Genomic DNA, 24882 nt, shown 5'->3' on the forward strand with positions numbered 1-24882 from the left:
CATTTGATTTTCAACAGGTTGAGGTTAGTGATATTGAAAGGTTACTCCAGGCTCTACCTGACAGCAAGTTAGCTGGCACAGACAACTTGGATAGTAAATTATTGAGAATTACTGCTACGATCATAGCAAGTCCAGTGTCATATTATTAATAGATGTATACAAGTGGGACTATGTCCAAAGATATGGAAGGAGGCTAAGGTTACTCCTTTACCCAAAGACTCCAAATCAGTTTTTAATGAGGGCAACTCCAGACCTAATATAGAAAATGTAATGTACATATACGTTGTATACATCTATTAATAATATGACACTGGACTTGCTATGATCGTAGCAGTAATTCTCAATAATTTACTATCCAAGTTGTCTGTGCCAGCTAACTTGCTGTCAGGTAGAGCCTGGAGTAACCTTTCAATATCACTAACCTCAACCTGTTGAAAATCAAATGTACACCATTTATCTTTCATTATGATATTCTTAATTATGTCATTTGATTTTGTATTGTTTGAGATGTGCATTCCCTGCCTGAGCTGAGATATCTTACTTGCATAAAAATCATTAAAATGGTTGGCAATATCACATGGTTTGGTTAGGACAATTCCATATGACTCAACAAAAGGTGTACAGACATTGGATTTTCTACCCATAATTTGATTTAAAACATTCCATAGATTTTTACCATCATTTCTCACATCATATAACCATGGTTTAAAATATTCCCTTTTTCTCACCTTATTTAACTTTGTGACTTGATTACGTAAGGAACGGTACTTTTGTCTGTCATCTGCAGAACTGGAACACACTGATGCTTTTTTGGCTACAGTATGTCTCTCTCATTCATTAAAATTCATTAAAAGCTACTATCTATCCATGGGGCTGATTTGTTTCTGACATAAATAAGTCCAGTGCAACCTCTGGGTCATCCTCACAACATACCTCCTCCCAGTTTATACCCAACATTTCATTAATAAAACCGTCTACATTAAAACTCTTATATGACCGTGAGTGAAATTTCAGGGGAGCTCCCACAGACCGTAGTACAATATATACATACATGAAACACATATAACACTGTACATAACAGAATATTTTAAATAAAGTGCATGATGAGTGGTAACAGTGATTATCAAGTCCAGGTAAGTGCATGGTGCACGTGAGGGGACAGTCAATGAGCGTTTAACAGTCTGACTGCTTGGGGGAAAAAGCTGTTCTTAAATCTTTAACTCTTGGCATGTATGGACCGGTATCTCCTCCCTGAGGGAAGGAGCTGAAAGAGGTGATGTGCTGGGTGAGACTGGTCCTTGATGATACACTTGGAGCGGTGGAGGCAGCGGGAGGTGAAGACGGAGGTGATGTTTGATAGAGGAGTCCCGACAATCCTGCCTGCCGCCTTCACCACCCTCTGTAGAGCCTCTTGCTCTGCCTTTGTGCAGCTGGATAACCACACAGACTTCACACAGACTGTCTGTACAATACTGCTGTAGGCCTATAATACTTATGTAAATAAGTAAGGCAATTGAAATATATCTGCAGTACAGCTCAATACACACAATTGTTAAGGGGATGCAGACCAGAGAAAGACTTCCGTCTTGTTTACATCAGGGTCCCCCATTTTCAATTCATCATAAATGTACAGTTCCCTCCCCCTTGTATATATTTACTGTATGTCACAAATGTAACAGTACTGCATGGTCTGCATCCCCTTAACAATTGTGTGTATTGAGCTGTACTGCATTCTGCAATCTGTTAATAAAGTTTTCAATCAATCAATCAATCAATAAATCAATCAATCAATAAATCAATCAATCAATCGGTCACTGTACCCATTCTGCAATCTGTTAATAAAGTTTTCAATCAATCAATCAATCAATAAATCAATCAATCAATAAATCAATCAATCAATCAATCAATCGGTCACTGTACCCATTCTGCAATCTGTTAATAAAGTTTTCAATCAATCAATCAATCAATCAATCAATCGGTCAGGTCACGTGTACCCATTCTACAATCTGTTAATAAAGTTTTCAATCAATCAATCAATCTGTTAATCTGTTAATAAAGTTTTCAATCAATCAATCAATCAATCCCGCAGTGCAACGTGCAACGTGACACAAAATCACGTCACCATAAAGTTTTCAATCAATCAATCAATCAATCCCGCAGTGCAACGTGCCAAAATCACGTGACCAAAATCAGCCAATGGAAGCGAGGGGTTGCTATGTGCGGCCTTGTATGTGCGGGGGCTTGTAAGCGCTGTTCTCCGGAGCTGCAGCTGGAAGCATCTCGTCACAGCATAAACCCACCAAACCAGTTCCTCCTTCGTCGTTAAAGTGTTTGATTGATTGATTGAAATTTTTATTAACAGATTGCAGCAGAATGGGTACAATACAGTACAGCTCAATATACACACAATTGTTAATAAGGGGATGCAGACCAGAGAAAGACTTTCGTCTTGTTTACATCAGGGTCCCCCATTTGTCGATCATGTAAGTAAAAAAGAACTAGTTCACCAATGATTAACTTGCGATAAGTAATACATGATTGAACTACAGTCAAACGAATGCACGTTTACACTGGCAGGCGGGTTGGGCTTGCCTCCTCCTAAATAATCCAAGCCGGAAGAGACACACTGCACTGATAAACTCCCTCAGACGACGGAAGACAAACTTCAAAGGTAGGTTTATGATTTTGAGTGAATAAACATCATCAGGGATCTTGAATAGAATAAAGCGCAGCTAGTCATTAAACAAGTTATTATTTCCTATTGTGAAATAAATAGTAAGTGTGAGGAATTGTAAACAAGCATGGACCAAGTTCTGGGATGGTGGCTGATAGGAAATTGCGAATAGAAAATAGTAAATACGCATTCTAGTCTCGTCTGTTGTATTGCTAACACAAGTACAAGTGCATCGTTGTATCGTCACAATACAAATCGCCCACTAAGATTGAACAAACAACAGTCTTGCATATTTACTAATGGCAAGTTCATAGCTCAGATAAAAACACTATAGACCCTAGAGTAAATGGAACTGGCGCATACAAATTCTGCAACGCAATTCTGAAAACGCTGTCAACACTGATGTCACTGTATATTGTACTGTTGGATGGCCCAGGCTCAGAGGGGGACCAAATTATGCCATCACCTCCAAAATACTTTGCTCATACCCGTTATGGTTATCTAAATTTGTCTTACAAATTAATGTTGTGGAAATACCATCGCTGTAAGCACGATATCCCATTACTATTTTTATTTCCTCAGGGTGTCATCCGAGACCTGTCACATCTGTTATCATGTGGCCCAATCAAGGTAGGACACAATCCATATCATTGGTATTTAACTAGATTATATATACCAGTAGCTTCTATTTAAGCCTACTGTTTATTGTAAATATTCTTCCCAATAATAGTGTGTGTTTGTTTGTTTGTTTGTTTGTTTGTTTGTTTGTTTGTTTGCCTGTCTGTTTATTTTCAACCCCATGCAGGTCCTCACCCTCCATCAAACCCTGTCTACCCACCTGGCCACTGCCCAGCATACCCTGCTGCAGCCCCTGCTGGAGGCTTCCCCCAGACTCCGAATGCAGCATACCCGCCTGGCCAATATCCAGGATACCCTGGTGGCGTGAACCCAACCATGCCTCCAGGGACCATGCCCTACGGAGCTCCAGGACAATACCCCTACCCTCTAGCCCCTGGTGGTTATCCAGGAGTTGCCCCAGGAGGTGTCCACCCAGGCCCATACCCCCACTCTCCAAAAGCGGGGCACGGTAAGGACCACCACAAGGGAGACCACCACAAGGGAGACGATCACAAGGGAGACCACAAAAAGAAAAAGAAAGAGAAAAAGATGAAGAAGAAAAAGGGGGATAAGGCAGACAAGCACGGACACCATAAACACGGCAAGGTGAGTCGAGTCTCAGTGAACATAACATAGAATTAGAAAGGAGAGAAGGGACTCTCTCTGGTGTAACATGATCCTTTGGTACTCCTATAGGTGCCATAGAATATTGACAATTGACATATCTCAAACCCACCCTCTTTTTTTTTATCCTCAAATCACATCTGTTGCTTCCCCCAGACAAACTCAGTCATTCTGCAATGTTAATTTGACTGCTAGAGTGCGTTCTATCTATTTATATTCTGTGTTGTGTGTGGACTTTGAGTGTTGCCAGGTGACAATGACTTTACTTCCTATCACCTGAGACAAGTGACTTCTGACTCACACCACTCAATCTAATCTTATTTTGGGGGGGTATACCCAATCTCTCACCAATGTCCAGTTCAACAACCTTCCCTCATACATTCTGCATATTCCATGGTCCATTCACTAAATTAAATCTACAACAAGAACATTCCTAGTGAATTGACCTTTCTCCATTAAATTATAATTGGACTGTTTTTAGGATTATAATAATATAATAACTGGACTTTTAAGAAGTCTTTATTCAGCATGCAGTGACACACATGCGATGGGCGGCACACACACAGGAACACAAGCATGCAATTTTTGTAGGGTCGCCGATGCGATTGAGTCTCTGCACTTGACCCATCCCTTCGTCCTTCCCCCCCAAGGGCAGCCGGGAGCAGGGACTGAGAATGATTTAGCTAGAATATAACTATGATCTTTCTTTCTTTCTTTCTTTCTTTCTTTCACACAGTCTTCAAGCGGCAGTAGCAGCAGTAGCGGCAGTAGCAGTGACTGACTGAGGCCACCCTGCTTGCACATACTGGGAAGTCCTTTATAGATAGAGGACTGGGGCAACCCTTGCTCAACAATAAACAACCCTTGACTCAACAATAAACGAGCATAAGCAACAGTGGTTGAACAACATTCAGTGATTTCTGAACCAAATGCATTATTTACTATGTATATTTTTATCAGAACAGTCATTCTTATGCATTCTCTCATTGGGATCAGTTCTAAGTAATAGTTGGTTGTTCCTCTACGTATTTATTTCCTCCAGTTTTCTGTAATGTATTTTTTGCAAAAACAAACTTGTGTGGAACTTTTTCGTGTGGATGCTGAAGAAAAGTATTTTATCCGCATAATTTGTTATTGCAGTTAAATCAACATAACATGCGTTGAGTAAGCCTGCACAATACATAAATAAATGTGGGGTAAAGGATTAAAATCATAACCGTTTGTGTGGTTTGTGCTAATTTGTTCCACGATGACTGGTTTTCAATCAAATAGGCTTTATATACTGTAGTTGTAATTATAAAATGTTTGCAATGGCTGTTAAATATGTTACATTAGCTGAAGAATCAAGGAAAGGTCTTACAGGAAAACAAGACATTTATTTGTATTCATGATATTTTAAATAATACAATTATTTATTATATTAGTGTTATACTATATTATTCATGATATATAAATACATTATTTATTATATTAACATTATATTACACATTTAATATGCTAATAGTGTATGTTATTATATTATAATATTTTCCGCCTAAGAAGTAAGAACCAGTCAGTGTTTTCATATAACATTACAAATGAACGTCCAGTAGTGTCACCAAATTATCAAGTTTTCAATTCGATTATTTATCAAACCTGTTTAAGTACATCATGGTAACAACTGAGAAACGCAATCGCGCCCCCTTCTCGCGTGTCTCACCAGCCCGCCAGGGGAGACATTTAGGGGAGGGTTGGGTGTAGGGAGGAGGGTGAAAGGGGAAAGTTCAGAGGTTCTAGTCTTGTTGTCTTTGTGTAAAGGAGTGGAGCTCGATCTCACATCACTCTTCCCTCTTCCCCGAATCCTGTCTAAACTCTCCCCCGGGTTTCTACCCTCCCGAACCTCTCCCCTTCTACCCTTACAACCCCACCCTCCCCCCGATCACATCTCAACGCCGGCATCAGGTAAGATGAGTTATTGTATGATGGTGCGTGTTGATCAGAAGTGGCTGGAAGAAGAAACCGCGCGCACTAGCTGCTCGTTAGCCGCTCTGCTAACATGCTAGCAGGCTTCACGTGAGGCGGACAGGCCGCAGGATGAGCACGCAGTCTGGAAGCGCCGCGCTGCGAATGTGTGTTTTTTGTATTAATTTTTTGACACATGGAAGTTACTTGCTTTTAATCGCAACGTGGCTTCAGGCCGTTTTCTTACTATGTACTACTACCATACCGTGTGAAAAATGGAACCACTTACCTAAATAACGCCAACGGTGCAGTCATTCATAGGTAGCTACCATGCTAACTAGCGTTACACATGCTCCATTCATTTGCTGCTCCCCCAACACCGAACAAGCCCGATGCTAACCGGCTAGCTGCTAGCTAACCTATCCCTTACTAACAGTGAGTTAATTGAGCTAAATGGAACTAGCTATCGTTAACTATTAGATACAATTGAACACTGTTTTTAGGTATGACAAACGTAGAAACGGTGTAAGATTAACTACCCACCAAATAATCAATACAACGACTTATTGTCCAATGGTTTGTTGACAAACTTGCTTACCGTTGTAACGTTAGTGGGTAAAAGCTAGAAATGCTAACATGAGCAATCTAAGGTTCAATACACCGAATTAATTGAATGTTAGTGGAGTTGAATGAAAGTAGTTAAATGGCTTTAGATACTGTAATTACGTGTGTGTATGTATATATATTTTACTTTACATGAAGTAGTTTCACCTCTATTATGGACCCATGAAGGCCCATTTGACTGCTTGCAAATGCAATACATTCCAGCTGTATAAAGGCTATCGCGATTGATCCCTTTCACAACCCTGGATTAACATATAGGCCTGTTGTATTTTGAACCTCTTGCACCCAAAAGAGGTTTATATTCTAGCATTGCTATTTGCTAGAAGGTCTGAACCAGAATTAAAATTAGAATTTGGCTATAAGCCCACACAAACATTGTATTGCCTCATGAAGTCCTAATCATCGTGGAATAGCCCCAGATTTTACATCCTGAGTAAAATCACAGATTGGAGGGTTCGCTCTCTGATTTCAAGCTTTAGGGGAGAGTGGTGTGTGTGTTCATCAATACTGGCTGAACTTTGCTGGGGCACAATATTATGGAATTGTTTTTGCACCAAACGTTAGAGGCTGGCTTGAATATACCTTTGTTACTAACAGAAATATAGACTGTTTTAGAATCCGCTGCAAGGTGGAGATTCATAGTCCAAAGCGCAAATGAAAATGCCACTTTTGAGCAATTTGTCAGTCTCCATTTCAAACCTTTCCTCAGAGTGTCTGTAGAGTGTAATTTCTTTTTGGACAGGTGGTTCCATGGTTTGCATTAGATGAAAAAAATTACATACAGGCTCGAAGGAAAGTTTGAAATGGAGATGTTGGACAAATGGCTCAAAATTGGTCCTACAGAGCTAGGCAACAAAGATGTGGTGTGTTCTGTTCCTAATAATTAGCAAACGCCTGGTTTGATCTTTCCGTCGGTCACATTGTGGTTTGTCTATCCATCTTCCATATATTGATGTGCTTCTTGTCCTCTGTTCCGTCTTCCACCTCGTCCGCCCCCAGACCCATCCCAGTGACCAAAGACCCTAGTTCTGCACTGACGAGTACGTTCCCCGCAACCCTGGCAGATATGGACTCCGGTGTGATTGAAGGAGGGCTCAATGTCACCCTTACCATAAGGCTGCTCATGCATGGCAAGGTGAGGTCAGCCGTCAGTGGCCAGCGGCCTTGCCTACGTAATGGTCTCTTGAGTTATGTTCATAATAATGGTGTCGTTGAGAGAGGCATATCAAGGGCAAGGAGTTTTGGTATGGTGAACGTGGGTGTAGAAGTGGTAATAGAATCCTGTCTCTAAGCAAGGATGTGTGGTATATTTGCGTGTGCCTGGTGGGGGGGGGGGGGGGGGTGTATTTAGATATGTTGGCGATGGGGTTGTAGCGATAAATGATTATTTTTGTCTTCCAGGTAGAGAAACTCATAGCCTTAATTCTTCTTGTGAAAAGTAACCGTTTCGAAATAATTAATTTATCCATTTCATGGGACAGAATCATTCTCTTATGGGACCCTGGCGTAGACTATTGCCAACAATGCAGATTGATAGGATTGGATGTCTCTTTAAAAAACGGTGTCTGTTTTCTTGTTTCAGGAAGTTGGAAGCATCATCGGAAAGGTACGTTTCTGCATATTTTCTATGAAAGAAAAATGTGTGTTGCGTGTAACATTCGCTGCAACTTGATGATTATAAAACGAACCTGACTTCATTCCTTACTCCGTTTCTAGAAAGGTGAATCTGTGAAAAAGATGAGAGAAGAGGTGAGATTTCTTGTCTAGATCTTCCACTAGTAATGGTCTATAGTAATTGTTACCTTGTAATTGGGGCTGCAACTAACGATTATTTTGGTAGTCGACTAATCTGTCTTATTTTTTCGATTAGTCGACTAATCTAACTTATTTCTGTCACACCCTCCATCTCTGCTTCCTGCGGCTCCTTTTCCGGGCTCTTAGCAGACTTCTTAGCTTAACATAACAGACGACAGTAAGTTTGGGGGAACTAATGGGATAACTGGGGTTGCAACAAAAGTGCAACTAGGGCTAAAAACACTGAAATAAAATAATAATAATAATAAAAAATTATATGTCCTTCTTAGCAGACTTCTTAGCTTAACATCCCAGGGAACTAATGGGATAACTGGGATGTTGTTTGCTCCTGACAAGAGTCTCAAAGTCTGGGGTGATGGTAGACAAAGCAACTCTGAGGTCATGCTTGATGTCCAATCTGTTCCCCTGCTTTGTCTTCAGCTGGACCAGAGCTGAGAAGCCACTTTCACAAAGATAGGTAGTGCAAAAAAAAATAAAAAAAATGTACGCCGCATCAACGCAAAAATTCGGCGTTGACGAGTTTTTATAATCGACATCATCGACTTATCGTTGCAGCCCTACTTGTAATTATTATTAACCTGCCACAACACACGAGTAGAAGCAATCTGAGTTTTCTCTATCTGAATGCACCACTAATAATTGACCTATCCCAAACCCTACCCTCTTTTCTTGATCCTCCAATCACATCTGTTGCTTCGAGGGAAGCAGTGCAACTGTGGAGAAAGCACCTAACTTTGAGATTTCTGTAATTTTTCTGTCTCCAGAGTGGAGCTCGCATCAACATCTCTGAGGGCAACTGTCCAGAGAGGATCATCACCCTGGCTGGCCCAACCACTGCCATCTTCAAAGCATTCTCCATGATCATCGAAAAGCTGGAGGAGGTAGCCCTTAATTAAAACACCCCTTCATATCATAGTACATGTGTTTGAGGTAGGCAGTAGTCTTTTGGGGTTACTTTGATCTGACACAACTCCGAGACGGTTGGTTCTGGGCAGGGCACTCGTCTTTTTTGTCTTTTGGGCAAAAACAAGAACATCGAAACATTTCTTTTTCTGACCATGGTACTTGGCTGGTTCAACTATCCAAACATTTTGCGTTGTAACTTGCCAGTATAAAGTATGATGCCAGTATGAACTGTTTCTCCAAACTGTTCATAGTCTGGCAGAATGTTTATTTCCTTAACGGAATCTGTAATACTGTCCAACGGTGTCCTCTAGGTATTGCACTTTTGTTTGCATTTTTTATTTTTTTTGGTCTGTCCACACCTCCGGTTCTGCCAAGATAGGTCTGAATAAATTGGAACGGTATAATAAGTTACTATATAGTTATAATTAGGGAAGCTCGATATTGGCTTTTTTACCTATACCGATATTGTCCAACTCTTACTTTCCGATATCAACCGATACCGATATATGCAGGGTTCCCCCCCCCCCCCCCCCCCCAACATTATGCATACTTTTGACAATAAATAAAATCAGAATTTGTTCTTACTTGCTTGCCTGGGTAAATAAAGGTGAAAATAAATGTAATATTTAAAAAAAAATTAACTGATACCGATTATTTTCCGATATCACATTTGTGGCAATTCCAGGTGTAGGGGTGGCAGAATAAACAACACACAGACAGGTTGCAGTTCCCAAAATCATACTCTTCTTTATTTTCTAATGAACAATAAACGTTTCACACGTCTCACTGGCTTTATAGCAATTAATCTGTCGGCCGGGCGGCGTCTCCGCTCCGTGGCCTGTCTCCTTGCGCTGCTACGAGAGACTGAGAGGGTGCTCTTCGGCTCCATTAAGTTCCCCCTCCTCAACAGGCGCACACGCCGTGATTCGATAATCGCTCTTGATGACCTTCTAGCGACAGGTGCGTCCGGAAGCGGACGCCCAAATATGGGCAGCGCTCAGCCATTGGGTCGCTACGTAGCGTCCTTCAATCACCAAGCCCAGTGGTGGCTTGGGGTTGTCACAGTACCCCCCTCCAGCTCCGACCGTCGGGGAAGAGCGTCCGACGCCCAACATGCATCCTTCCTGGAGAGGGCGTCTGCGTTGCCATGAGCCACCCCGGACCTGTGGATGACAGAAAAGTTAAATGACTGCAATTCCAGAAACCATCGAGTCACCCTGGCATTGGTCCCCTTTGCTTTGGCCATCCAGACGAGGGGAGCGTGTTCCGTCACTAGTGTGAAGCGTCTCCCCAGCAGATAATAACGGAGTGTCTCCAGTGCCCATTTAATTGCCAGACCTTCGTGCTCCACCGCAGAATAGTTGCGCTTGTGTGGTAGTAGCTTCCTGCTCACATATAAAATTGGATGTTCCTCACCCTCCAGCTGCTGGGAGAGGACCGCCCCCAGTCCCACCTCTGATGCATCGGTTTTTACCGTCATCTCCTTGTCGAAGTTCGGGGAGACCAGCACCGGTCCCGAACGGAGTGCCGTTTTGAGGTCCTCGAACGCTGCCTCCGCCTCCGGTGTCCACTTCACCGTGAACGGCCGCCGCGCCTGGGTCAAATCTGTGAGGGGAGCAGCGCGAGCAGCAAAGTTAGGGATAAATCTCCTATAATAGCTCGCTAGCCCATTAAATGTCCTGACCTGCTTCTTTGTTAAAGGGCGAGGCCACTCCCTTATTGCATCAATTTTCCTCTTCTGCGGTTTTATATTGCCCCGGCCTTTTGTGAATCTCAGGTACTCTGCCTCTTCTAGTCCCAGCCTGCATTTCTTTTGGGTTGGCGGTGAGACCCGCCTCCCGGAGTGCACCTAACACCGCTCTCACCTTTTGGAGGTGGGAGTCCCAATCTGATGAATGTATGATTATGTCGTTGAGATATGCGGCTGCATAGTCCAGATGGGGTCGTAGCACTCTGTCCATCAGCCTCTTGAAGGTAGATGGCGCCCCATGCAGGCCAAACGGGAGAACTTTGTAGTGAAACAGCCCGTCTGGGGTGGATAAAGCTGTCTTCTCCCTCGAGGCGGGGGCCAGAGGGACTTGCCAATAGCCTTTCGTTAAATCTAGTGTTGTGATGAACCTGGCCTGGCCCAGTCTATCAATGAGCTCATCCACTCTAGGCATGGGATATGCGTCAAACTTCGAAATGTCATTAAGCTTCCTGAAATCATTACAGAACCTGGTTGTGGAGTCTGGTTTCGGCACTAAAACAATAGGACTAGACCACCCGCTATGAGACTCTTCAATCACTCATCTCCAGCATGACCCGCACTTCTCTTCTTACGGCCTCTCTTTTAGCCTCTGGGATACGATGGGGCTTCAGCTTTACCTTGTCTCCCGGGCTGGTGATAATATGGTGCTGGGCCAATCTGGTGCGGCCTGGCGTGGCCGAAAACACGTCCTGGTTCTGTTGGACCAGCTCCCGAAGCTCCTGCCGTTGGGTCGGGGACAGACAGGCCGCCTCCGTCACCTGCTGTGCCAAAAAGGCGGGGGGGGGGGGGGGGGGGGGGCGAGAGCAACACACCCGGGCATGCCATTTCTTTAACAGGTTAACATGCTATAGCTGTCGATGCTTCCTACGGTCGGGCTGGTGGACCTTGTAGTTGACGGGACCCACTTTTTCAATTATGTCGTATGGTCCCTGCCATTTCGCTAGGAATTTACACTCCGCTGTCGGAACCAGTACGAGGACCCGGTCCCCCACATTAAACTCCTGTGGCTGTGCGCCCCGATCATAAATGCGCTTCTGTGCGTCTTGGGCCTGTTGCATATGTTCTCTTACCACCGGCCAGAGCGCCTTCATCCTGTCTCATCACCTGCACACATAGCTGTCAACGTTTGGATTTGAGAAAACGTGCATGTTTTAGCCCCGCCCCTTCTGGCCCCGCCCCCTCCCACCCGGCCCCGCCCCCTCCCAATGGAGCTGCCTTGTCGCTGCCATCTGCTGGTCAAAACCTGTATGTACCCAGCCATTCGTTGTAGGGTAAACTTTTCCTACTTAGAGTGTAAATGCTATGTAAATTAGGGTTTTGTTGAACATTTGTATTTCACAGGAGAGAAACTGTATTCAAAGAAAGCTATTAAAATAGTCTTTGAATCTAAATATACTTTCTTTGTGTTGATTTTACATTAATTCCATGATTTTACTCAAGTAAATATCTGTTACAAGCTTCGGTTTTATGTAGAAAAATGCTGTTTTTAATCTAGATTGACTACAGAAAATTGTGAGATTGATTAGTTAATTTTTTTTATTTTTTGGCGGCGCTGGTGTATATATTATATATATATATATATGTGTATGTGTATATATGTAATGTGTGTATATATGTCAGAATCAGCCCCTTGCGTCCTTAGTGTATAGCATATGACATGGTGTATGTTTGTTCATTGATGTGACAGTGTCTGGCAACATACTATTGTTCTTTTTATTTCTTTGTGTTTGTGATTTGTCTTGATGCGTTTGTGAAACTATAAAAGCAATCAATCAATGTATTACCATAGTGTCTTTATTAGGGATGCTCGATATTGGCTTTTTTACCTATTCCGATATTGTCCAACTCTTAATTTCCGATACCGATATCAACCGATATCAACCAATACCGATAGTATGCAGGGTTTCCCCCCCCAAAAAACTGAATAATTTCAGGTAACTAATAATGTCACTGGATATATATTTAAGCATTACATCACACGCAGGAGTGGTTTGTGACCAATAAACCATGCCTAGGGGTGGTTGTTAGGCCCGAGGCGCAGCCGAGGGTCGTTAGACCCCCCTAGGCATGGTTTATTGGTCACAAATCACGACTGCACGTGGTGTAAAGCTTTTATACAACTGCCAGATTCATCCAACCTTATTTCTATACAATAAACACACATTAATCGAAGATTTATTGAAAAAACCATCCGCCAGAAAAAGTAGTTCCCACAACTCCATGTGGAAGCAGCTTGAAGTGCATCCAACCAAACTAACACATCCAACTGTGTATTATTGGAATGATTGAGAGAAGTTGCCTCATGTGGAAGCAGCTTGAAGTGCATCCAACCAACTAACACATCCAACTGTGTATTATTGGAATGATTGATTGAAAATTTTATTACCAGATGCAGAATGGGTACAATACAGTACGGCTCAATACACACAATTGTTAAGGGAATGCATAGGAAAAAAACGTTTTCTTCGCCCTATTTTTTTATTTATTTCTTTTAGCCTAAACTTAACCAGTTGGAAACCAGGGGTACAGTAATAAAATTAGCAATCAACCAATCAATCAATTCAATAGACCATGCTCACTTAAAACAGCGCTGCTTCTCTCTCAGTCTGACTCCCCCGCTGTTGCAGACAGGAGTGTGTGTGTGTGTGTGTGTGTGTGTCACAGTGTGTGTGTGCGTGTGTGTGTGTATGTGTGTGTGTGTGTATGTGTGTGTGTGTGTTTGTGGGTACGCCAGCGTCGGACAGTGAGAGAGAACGCTGCAGTCAGTAGCAAGAAGGAAGTAGAAATTTAAATCAATCAATTAATCTATCAATCAAACCGCGATTTTTCTTTTGTTCTAGATTGCCTCAAGACCCATCAATTACATCATCCAACATTGTTTAAAGGGCTAACACATTCCCCTTGACAGAATCGCTTCATATTTAGTCGTTTAGTCGCCATTAACATATCCATTTGTAAATATTATTGGCCACCTTCTTGTGATCCGGCGGAGTGATGTGATGTGGGTCGGTTGTGGGCGGGTCCTGGGCCAGCAGCGTGGATTGTTGCCAATAAAGACGTGTAAAATGACTGTTTCAGCCAATCAGAATCGAGAAATTTGCATGCCGTTGTATAAATATATAACAAATATTGTTATTGTTTTTATTTATTTTTAAACCGATATCGATATTTTCCGATATCACATTTTACTGCTGATATCGGCCGATAATATCGGTCGGCCGATAATATCGGACATCCCTAGTCTTTATACCTTCATCACTGTAGGCTACATTTTAATACTACAACTCGTTAAAGCTATAAAAAAATACCTATGGTCATTAATTTAGCAGTGGGAATATCATTTTGGAACAGTGTGTGTCTACAGAGAAATGTGAGATAGAAAAAAAGTCAATGCGATTTTGTGTTTTTCCTCAATATCTCTGCAATGCCTGCGAGTTACCAGTAACTGTATTTGTCATACCATGACAATTCACGACAACTTTTAAAACTGATCAATTATTATTTATAAATCGCATTCAGGAAATTGGGCGTCAGAGTGAAGGAGGGGGACGCGTGAACCTTAGGCTGCGGTTACACCTTTCGTTTCATCTTCGTATTGTTGTCATATGCGTTTCGCCGCGACGTCCTGCGCCTCGAGTCACACTTTCGTTTTTTTTTTCGTTTTTGTCACCTGAGCACACTGATGTAGTACACTGCCAAAGCAGTAGGTGGCAGTAGGTGGCAAACATGAAGGCAATTTCAACCAATCAGAACTTGAATGTGCCAATACACTTCCTGGAAGCTCCAGCAAAGAAAATGTCAACAAGGCGGGCGCCTATGAGCGCCACCATCTTGCTATTTACCCAATGCAGCAATTCTTTTTCAGCAAAGCCTAATAAAAGTGCAATAAACAAAACGGATACATTCGCTGTGTTCTGCCTGTCATTTGTTGATGAAACAAAACTAACATCAACACAAGTGACCACCAAGAGCGGATAGTTTAGTCTAAAAAAAGATCGGTAGCATTGTTAGCTGCATGCTAACGTCAATGGAATTTGCCATTATAACAGTATAGCATTGTGGCTAGAAGCTAACGTTAGCTCACGCTACTTAGCCAGCACCAAACTGATGATATCGGGAGCTATGAGTAGTTGGATAACATTAGAGACAACGCTGTGTGTATTAAACAAAGGTGAATAGATGACTGGGCCATTTTGTTTAATGCTTGTTAAGTTGAAAGAGGAGCTTTGAGCTAACGGGGTTTGATAGCTAACACTAGCTCATGTTATCCAGTGGCAGTGCCAATCGGTAATGCTAGCAGAATGAATGGATGTAAACTTTATTTAACATATTGCATATGGGTACAATACGGCTCAATACAAACAATTGTTAAGGGAATGCAGACTGTTGTAGCTTGGACTGGGGTCCTTATAACAATAACTTGACAACACATAGTAGCTGCAGCTATTTGGTTTGGGACAGCTCTGCTGTCACCGGAAGGGCACGCAGATGGTATCTACTGCGCATGGGCGTTTTCGCAACACCGGCTCCGTGCAGACTACACGCTGTTGTCGGCGCGTTTTTTAGCGGTTCTCAAACGCAAACACAATTTAGCGTTTCAGCCGTATCCACAAAAAAACACCAAAAAACGCATTTCTGTGTAATAGGGACATGAAACGTATTCAAAAACGTATAAAAAAACGCCACAAATACACTAGTCTAACCATGGCCTTACAGGGGAGGCGCAGAGCAAACGGCTGTTCACCAAGACATTTACACATTCCTGCATCACATACACAGTAACTTTGTATTGTTTTATCCACAGAAGATTTGCAAACCCTTTGTTCCAGAGACAAAAGTCACAGAGTGGGCAATCAAGAGACACTGGCTAAGTTGATTTGACACCCTCGGTGCCGCATCAGTCTCTCCCCTGAGCTCTGAGCAAATCCGCTCGCTGTTCTGTTCTTCTTCTTCTTCGGGTCGCAACCGTCTCCCGGTCTGACTTCCTGTGATAACGTTCTAATCTACACTGCTGCCACCTGTCGTCACGGAGGGGAATTGCAGCCATTTTGTAAAAATTAATAAGTACAAAATACGTGAACCGTGAATATGGCGTGAAGAGGGTTGAAAAAACAGGATAATCCCGGGGAAAACGGTAGTGGTGACAGCTATGCCTGCACATGCTCTATGGGAGACCGGTGGGTCGACGGCTGTTCCTCCCAAATCTCTTTTGCGATGTCCAGGAGGCCTATTGCTTATTAACAGCGGAGCAGTGCTGCCGTTGCTTCCGCGTTTTCCCCGATTGGCTGCGACACGCCCCGCGGCAACCGCAAAGCGGAGCGGCAGAGCTTGCGGCATTATGTAACCGCCCTAATCCGCCATGATTTTCATTCGAAGCTCGGCTCACCTGGCAGCGCAGCGGTCCTGCGGTCCGTTGTTGACGAGTTCGAATCCCATCAAATTTTTTTTTAACGTGTATTCTTTCGCCGGTTAAGGTTAGGCATGGTTAAGGTTAAGGTTAGGCATGGTTTCGGAGTTGGTTAAGGTTAGAACGGTTAAGTTTAGGCGCTGTTAAGGAGCTGGTTAAGGTTAGAGTTTGTCTTAGAGAATGGCAATATTCTTTCTATGGTTAAGGTTAGGCATGGTTATGGTTAAGGTTAAGGTTAGGCATTGTTTCGGAGTTGGTTAAGGTTAGAACGGTTGTTTAGGCGCTGTTAAGGAGCTGGTTAAGGTTAGAGTTTGTCTTAGAGAATGGCAATATTCTTTCTATGGTTAAGGTTAGGCATGGTTAAGGTTAAGGTTAGGCATTGTTTCGGAGTTGGTTAAGGTTAGAACGGTTAAGTTTAGGCGCTGTTAAGGAGCTGGTTAAGGTTAGCGTTTGTCTTAGAGAATGGCAATAGACAGCCTATTGCCGCGCTGCCGCGGTCACATGGTCAAATTGTCACATTCTTGCACTCCTCCGCTGTTAAAAAGCAACACGCGTCCAGGAGACCCTGCGGCTTACGGGCGTAGAGCAGCTCAAACGGTGAGAAGCCAGTGGAAGCCTGTGGGACCTCACGCACAGAGAACATCAGAAAGGGCAACAACTGATCCCAATTCTTCCCATCCTTTTCCATCACCTTTCTCGGCATGCTTTTTAGCGTTTTGTTAAAATGTTCGCACAACCCATCCGTCTGTGGATGGTATATGGAGGTTCACAACTGTTCCACTTACATTAGTTTACACATTTCCTTTATGACCCGCGACATAAAGCACGAGCCCTGATCGGTGAGAATGGAATCGGCAATTTCCACTCTACTAAACAAATGAAATAGCTCTCGTGCTACAATTTTGGCTGTCACCGTACGTAACGGGATGGCTTCGGGGTAACGCGTTGCATAGTCTATGATTACCAGTATATACTGGTGGCCTCTGGATGATTTGACTAGTGGGCCCACCACGTCAAGGGCAATTCTTGAGAATGGTGTCTCAATGATGGGTAATGGGATCAGAGGATTTTTATAGTGTACCTTTTGGTGCTGTGCGTTGACACTCTGGGCAGCTCCTGCAGTAGTCCTCTACCGCTCTCTTCATGCCCGGCCAATGGAAACGCTCCTTTATGCGCTCCATGGTTTTGTCCACACCCAGGTGTGCTCCAAGGATATGCGAATGCGCTAGCTAGAGTACAGTGGGGATGAAGAATCTCGGCACCAGCAATAGTTCTTTAACCTCATTTTTTTTTACGACTTGGTACAGCAGTTGTCTTTTTATTGCAAAGTGAGGATATGACCGGTTACTCACCCCCTCCACTGGATTTCCATGCACGGTTTTGACATGCGCACGGGCCTGCGTTAGGTTTGGGTCCTCCAGCTGGGCCGTTCCGAACTGACCCGCCAGGTCCCTTCCCACCTCGTCCGCCTGGGGGAACTCGGCAAAGGGGTCCTTTTCGCCGCTATCTGTCTCGGGGTCCGCTTGGGGCTCCGGCGCGTCTTCACCCACATCCGATGCAGTATCAGTCTCACTCCTGTTACATTCAGGGCACACACCTTTGGCTGACGTAACCCTTTCCTCTTCCTCGGTTTACCTGTGGAGGGTGGGGTGCGTGGGGAGATGACTGAGCACAGCTGACGATATAGGGTGCAGTCTCGTCCAATCGGCAGCGCTACAGGCAGGTTGGGTATCACGCCGGCCGTCATCGAGCAGACCCCCTTGGTGGTTGTCAGGGTGATGTGCGCTGTGGGATACAATTTTGTGTCTCCGTGAACACAGGACACGGGACACTTGCGGAGCATCGGCGTCGCAGTGTGCCAAATGGGGCTGAACCAGCGTTATGACACTACCCGAGTCCAGGAGCGCTACGGCGTCTTTGTCGTTGACGCGCACTGGTAAAAGTGTCGCTGACGTTTCCTTATGGGCCCAACAGGCTGCGCCATAATTACATGTTTTACCGCGGGGGTCTGAAGCTGCCGCCGATGGCATGGACACATCCCGGCCTGGACAGGCCCACGAGAGATGCCCTGGCTCGCCACAGTCATAGCAGCGTCTTTGGTCCTGGTCAAACAGCGGCCTTCTTCGGGGTAGTTCGGGATCACCTGCGTTCCCTACCCGGCCCCTTGGGCTGGGCTTGTCAGGACCCCTCCTCGTTCTCAGTCTCTCTGGCTTTTCCCCTCGCCCCCCTTTAGTAACTCCCGCGTTACTTGGTGGGCCTCCACAATGTTCACTAGCTGCTCCACGGAGCGGGGGTCCGCCTGACTCGCCTGGTAGGCCGATAATATCGGACATCCCTAGTTATAATATAGTTGGCTAGTATAGGATTACAGGATAGCTGTAAATATATATATATATATTTCTCCAGACCTCTCTTGGCAGAGCCTGGGGTGTGGCCAGCAATAGCAACCCATCCCCTATTCCCACTCAACTCCAACCTATACATCAGACCAAAACATATTTTTTTCAATACCAAAAGTGCAATACTATGTGGTTTTCCTTTGCCTAGACTAGAGGTAGCTGTTTGACAACATTGTATATTCTACCATTTATGTTTAGTCAAGGGGTAGGTACTTGCTGTTTTCTGAGGTTCATGCCATCGACTTACTCTGATCCTTCCCTCACCATGTTGTTATTGCAGTGCCATTGCATCAAAATTGTGATATTTGAAGCTCTCTGCTATCCATGCTTCCACTGGCCTCTGCGACTCTACTTTGACTTCAAGGCTGCCGAGACTCCTAACACCTATGTGTACACATAGCCAGAGTTTAGAACACTAGGCTTCACAACCTGCTTAAGAACATCCTGTGAAAGAAATGTTCACAGTTCTAGCTTGACACAAGCTTGTTTCCACCTTTTTTGTGGGATCACCAGGGCATCCTGCAGTATGTTGTTTATCTATCTCTACACTAGTGTTGTCAAAAATATCGAAAAATCGATACATATCGATTCTGAATATTTAAAACGGTTTTGATACTCATTTCCCGCAATATCGATACTTTCTGCAGTATCGATACCAGCTGGCTTGCTCGCAGTCTTCTACCGCAAGTTGTTGACAGACGCACGCTGCTGCAGAGCACGCTTGCCCCTCCTCCTCCCCCTCAGAGACCCGTCTTCAGTGTATTCTTGTCAACAAAGCATTAAACATTAAACCATTAACTAGATTAATACATGAGACGTTGTCTACTGATGGCTCATATCAACCGCTGATTCATTGTTAGTAACGTTACAGCTATTAGCTAACGTTAGCTAATCGTTCTTCCGTTAGCTTATGCTAGCTAGCTGGCCACCTTTTATAATTACTTCATGGAAACGGAGTAACGTTATGTCGAGTTCATACTACACTACGTATTATGAACTCGACATAACGTTAACGTTACCCCGTTTCCATGAAGTGTTTAATTAGCAGCAATCTTGTTGAAAATGTAACGTTAATGCTCCGAGCATAGCTCCACAAACCCGAAACCGGAAGCCGTCATTAAATTGTTGTAGTCATATTGTAGTCTTTTAGTCTTAACTAAAAGATTTTAATCAAATAAAAAGCAGCATCACTATTGCATAACTGAGTCATGTTTGCTATGTATTTATTTCTTTAGGGGAGTAGGACATTTGCTTCACAGTTTTAGCATGATGTTTTATAGATGGCTAGGTTAAACACAGGTTTTTGTTTTTAAGAGGGGGGGTTTGATTGGATTTAGATTAGATAATTTAGTTATTTTTAAATGTCTGATCTAAAGAGAAACAAGGGGTCATTTGTTAAGTAATTGGTAAAGTATATTATTATTATTTGTTATGTGTCTTGTAAGCCCATATGGGCTGGGTATACACCTGTATATAAGACACGAAAATAAAAAACATCAAATCAAATCAAAATATTTATCTTCTCTTATAGTACCAGAGAAGCTGAGGAGAAGCAACAAAAGCAAAATTAGTAAAAAAAAAAATATATATATATATATATATATATTATTTATTTTGCATTTTCGTGGTATCGAAAATGGAATCGAATATCGATACTTTTCAAGGTATCGAAGTTCGAAATTCCAGTATTGTGACAACACTACTCTACACATTTCCCCAGGACATAAGCAGCTCAATGACGAACAGCACAGCTACCAGCAAGCCCCCAGTCACCCTACGCATCGTGGTGCCTGCCAGCCAGTGTGGATCCCTCATCGGGAAAGGTGGCTGTAAGATAAAGGAAGTCAGAGAGGTAATGAACACCATGTGTTGTCTCTTTATTAAAAAAAAAAAACATGAACATTTATCAAATAGCTGTCAAAATTAAGTGACCACTGAATGGCAAACCACAGGAGTTGGTTAGACTGTGTCGTTGGTGGAATACGTTTGCTTAAAATCTCCCTGTTCTCTCCTTGTCGTGTCCCAGTCGACCGGTGCTCAGGTACAAGTGGCAGGGGACATGCTCCCTAACTCCACAGAGCGAGCCATCACCATCGCCGGCACTCCTCAGTCCATCATCGAGTGTGTGAAGCAGATCTGTGTGGTGATGCTTGAGGTGAGGTGAAAGCTACAGAATGGGTTGATCACTTGGCTATAGGTGCCTTATATGTTAAACCATCTATGTTAGGGAATTTGATCCGGGACAGACATTTTTATCCAATTTTTGGATAATGCGACTGTATTGGATACAGTTGGACATGGAAATGTACCATTTTGCTGTTTCAATAGTTGATTGATGTGTGTTCCCCATCTCCTTTTCCCTCTCCTGTGCAGTCTCCCCCTAAGGGGGTCACCATCCCTTACAGACCCAAGCCTTCAGGATCACCTGTCATCTTTGCAGGAGGACAGGTACTTATTGCAGTGTGTCCCGGGGACCTTGAATCATTCAAAGAAGAAATTCGAGAGATGAAATAAGACCATGACTGTATTTTAATACAGGAGAGAGCCTGTATACAGCCTGTTGTTTCTTGTGTAGCATATGAGCACTAGGCTTGGGTGGTATCATTTAATTTTTTTCATACCTTTCTGACATCACACCCCGGTATACGGTATATGACGGTATGACTTTCATCAGCGGGGGGGGGGGGGGGGGGGGGGGGAGCTAAGTTAACAATATACTCGTTATCACCATACATAAAGATTTTAAATACTTGATACCTTATGTAGCGGTACACAAAAACCACGGTACGGTACGTACCTCGGTTTTGAAGTCCAGGTTCGGTACGGGTTTTCTGTACAGTGGGGGAAAGTTTGGCTTTCCATGTTCCACTCGGGTGATGTAGTGTGCAGTAACTAATTGTACTTGTAGGGCTGTCAACGAATATTCTATATTGAAATTAATAATCGACTTGTAATAAAAAAAATTATATTAGATTGTGAAAAAACAGCCCCGGTGGGCGGTCGTTAGTGGTTACATACAGTTGTATTCGTTCGGTACACTACACAGCCGTACGGTACACATTGAAACGGTTCGCTACGGATTAGGGGTGGAACGGTTAACAAAATCCACGGTTCGGTTCGTATCACGGTTTTGGGGTCACGGTTTTCGGTTCGGTATACGTTAACTTTTATTTAAAAAATATTTTTACACTCCAAAAATACCATATAGCATAAGATCTATAGCCTAAAAAGAATCCAACTTTTCAGTTATTTTCAAGGACGTAGTCTTGCAAAAACTGAAAGAATGAGGCAGTTTGACATCGGGCACATTATTTTGACAGTGACCGGTTTGAGCTAGGAGAGATTTTGGTACAGCAAAGAGGGGAGGCATTGCTGATTTAAACATGCTTCTCATTTATTTGAATATTTTTTTTATCTTAAATAATGTTTGGCACACAAAGACCAAACTGACTGAAAAATATAGGAAACATTTGTCAAAGTATTAACTTGGTGCAAACAAATAAAATAATTAAACCTTTCTATGTTTGTGGTCACATTATAGACAAAGGCCATCAACATAAAGTATGCATATGCTCAACCAGCACTAGACTTTCTTATCAAAAAGGAAAAGTTATTTAAAATAAATAAATTAATTGCATTAAACATTATGAAGTATTTATGCCTGCATGGTACCTAATCGGCTCGATTCGCTTTTGCTTTTTGAGCGTCTTGGTAGCCGTATTTGAAGTGACGTCACACAAGGAAGTGAATAGTCAACAGTAACACATCGTTGGAACCTGGAGAAGCCCTGATGATATAATATAAAGTTCGAACAGCCAATAAATGTGAAGTTATCTTTGAACCTCTGTTGTCAAGCCTCGTCAATATACCCCCCTCATCCCCACTAATGGAACTGGTGTCGTGAAATCACTTCGCTGTGAGCGTTTCCACGGTTGGCTCGCGGCTAACTTAGTTACTGCCTCTGGGGGTGTGTGCGTATTTTTTTGCGCATCCCAATAACCGAACAATACACACATGCCCCGAACCGTGGAGGTCGTACCGAACGGTGTACGGTTTGAATGCGTACCGTTCCACCCCTAGTACGGATACGTGTACCTTTACACCCCTATACCTTAGTCATAACCATAGTTGCAAGACGTTATAATGAAAAGTTCTAGTTATCTTGCATTGTTTCTAAATAAGCAAGCACACGTTAATTTACATCCACAACATAACTGTGGTATCTTAAGATTGATACAAGACGCTTATATTGAAATGCTTTTAGGACCGTTCTTTCAACCTAAATGTGCACTTTCTTCAACCTCGAACCTAAATTCCTTAGCGACCCGTGTTACCAACGTAAACAAACTGCACATGCGAGACACAGATATGAAACGACATACGGAACAAATAACGTATAACGGAGGCAGAAATGAGACCACTGTGACTCACAAACTCACGACAGTACACATACAGACACACAATTGAATCTGCATTGATTAACTGATAATCAAAACCCAGCTGAAGCCGTTAAACCCCTGTAGCGAATCACCGAAGCCAATACGCACACACAATCAGTCGAACTGGAATGGTTTACCAACCATACACTCCCGGCATTCATAACTGACGTCCCGCATTCTAAGAAAAGATATCTGGACCCTGATACGTTCATCTTCCATACGCTTAACCATAACTTAGTTACCCAAACAACGTGTTCCCGAGTCCACATTCACACACAAATCCGTACTCTCAAAATGTTAGACGGGATTTCTAAATACCCTGGTATACCGCCATACCGCCCAATCCTAATGAGCACCATAGTTGGATTATTATTATTTAAATTAAAATGGTCCTGTGTAACTGAGTGAGTTTTGTATTGCAGCTGATGTCAAACATTTTGATTCTTGAATCCTTGAATTCTTGACTATACCAGACCGTGAAAGTCAACAGAACGGTCTTTGAATTTGACGTGGGAGTAGGCACGGGAACTTTAAAAATTCTTAGATGCCCTCGTCGATGGGAACTTGTAGGAAGCAGATGGAGCAGCAGCAGGGGCCTTGTTGCTCTTCCTAGTGTGAAACATTTCCTGTCTGTTGCGTGGCCTTTTCTTGTCTTTGTGTGCTTCTCCAGAGTTTTGGTTTCATGTTTCTACCGTTGCAAAAGTCAGGTGGTACTTCTCACTCACCATTGTCGCTGTGAATTGAATTCTCTAAAGACGAGAGCCCCCCGTTCCACCGCTTCCAGGCATAAAAAGGCTCTTTGTTATCTCACTTTATCCCGATTTATTCTTTTGAAGAAGAAAGAAAAATCTTTCCTACTGGTTGTCTTTTGATTTTCCCTTTTTGAAGTTTCTTAATGTTTCTACCGTGGAGACTTTGGACAAGACTGGATATTATTGAATTACATTTCTTTGTTTTCAAAAGTTTTTATTGATTTTGAGTTTTCAGGCGGTGTAGATGTAGAAAGTATGCAGCAGTGGTGAAAATGACTGTTGCCAACGGGTGGGATGTGAGGCCTATGAACGCTTTGTTCTCGTTTTGTTTCAGGCGTATGCCGTCCAAGGACAGCACGCGATTCCCCAGCCAGATGTAAGTGCAGTGGACACCTCTTCATTATCCCCTAGGCTCACTAGTCTGCCACTCCATAACACACACACACTCTTAGCGTCACATGCCCTTAGCTACGGCTGAGCTGATCCCTCTGAAGTTACTTATGTGTTAAAGGGGCAGTTCAGTCAACAAACAAAACCCAACATATTTCCCTGTTACCTGGAGTGCTATCTATTCATCCACATAGAAATCTATTTCTGTGTGATTTGCAGAGGTCTGGACTCGGAGATATCTTCTGTAGAGATGTCTGCCGTCAGTCCACTACAATGGAGCTCAATGGGCTTTCTTTTGTGGTGCTCAAAAGTGCACCTTTTTTTTTAAACTCGCCAGCAACTTCTCTTTCCAGAAATCACAACACGGTTACTCGAGACAATCCACATACCTTGTTGTGAATGGTTTCATTAAGAAATATTATGGCGGGTGACTGTGTACTTCAGTAGAGAGCGGTTCCCAATGAAACTTCACAACCAGGTTTGTGGGTTATTGTGAGTAGTCAAGATTTCTGGAAAGGGACCTTGCGGTTTAGTTTGAGTGCC

At 43.1% G+C, this 24882-nt stretch overlaps 2 protein-coding genes across 5 annotated transcripts in view; both read left to right on the forward strand.

Moving 5' to 3' along the window:
- The first annotated feature begins 2376 nt into the window (after positions 1-2376).
- prr13 (proline rich 13) lies at positions 2377-5137 on the forward strand. Of its 2 annotated transcripts, XM_084317176.1 has the most exons (5): positions 2382-2483; positions 2578-2671; positions 3257-3304; positions 3480-3898; positions 4653-5137. In XM_084317176.1, exons 1-5 carry the CDS (start codon positions 2424-2426, stop codon positions 4695-4697), a joined length of 666 nt encoding a protein of 221 aa, XP_084173302.1. In that variant the 5' UTR covers positions 2382-2423; the 3' UTR covers positions 4698-5137. The 2 variants fall into 2 exon arrangements, with proteins under 2 accessions (XP_084173303.1, XP_084173302.1); XM_084317177.1 differs by having other exon boundaries at positions 2377-2671.
- Positions 5138-5879: 742 nt separating this feature from the next.
- The window catches only part of LOC311230792 (poly(rC)-binding protein 2-like), a gene marked incomplete at its 3' end in the record, with an annotated part of 36622 nt that continues 17619 nt past the window's right edge, over positions 5880-24882 (forward strand). The window contains exons 1-9 of one of the 3 annotated variants that reach the window (XM_084317162.1): positions 5880-6024; positions 7481-7616; positions 8064-8087; positions 8198-8230; positions 9061-9177; positions 20479-20610; positions 20785-20913; positions 21132-21206; positions 24284-24325. In XM_084317162.1, coding sequence (XP_084173288.1) covers positions 5990-6024; positions 7481-7616; positions 8064-8087; positions 8198-8230; positions 9061-9177; positions 20479-20610; positions 20785-20913; positions 21132-21206; positions 24284-24325 — 723 coding nt within the window. In that variant the 5' untranslated portion in view covers positions 5880-5989. The remainder of the gene's footprint in view (positions 6025-7480; positions 7617-8063; positions 8088-8197; positions 8231-9060; positions 9178-20478; positions 20611-20784; positions 20914-21131; positions 21207-24283; positions 24326-24882) is intronic. The other 2 variants (XM_084317164.1, XM_084317163.1) reach the window with 2 other exon arrangements.

Source organism: Notolepis coatsorum (assembly GCF_963971535.1).
Source record: "Notolepis coatsorum genome assembly, chromosome: 6".
Classification (NCBI taxonomy): domain Eukaryota; kingdom Metazoa; phylum Chordata; class Actinopteri; order Aulopiformes; family Paralepididae; genus Notolepis; species Notolepis coatsorum.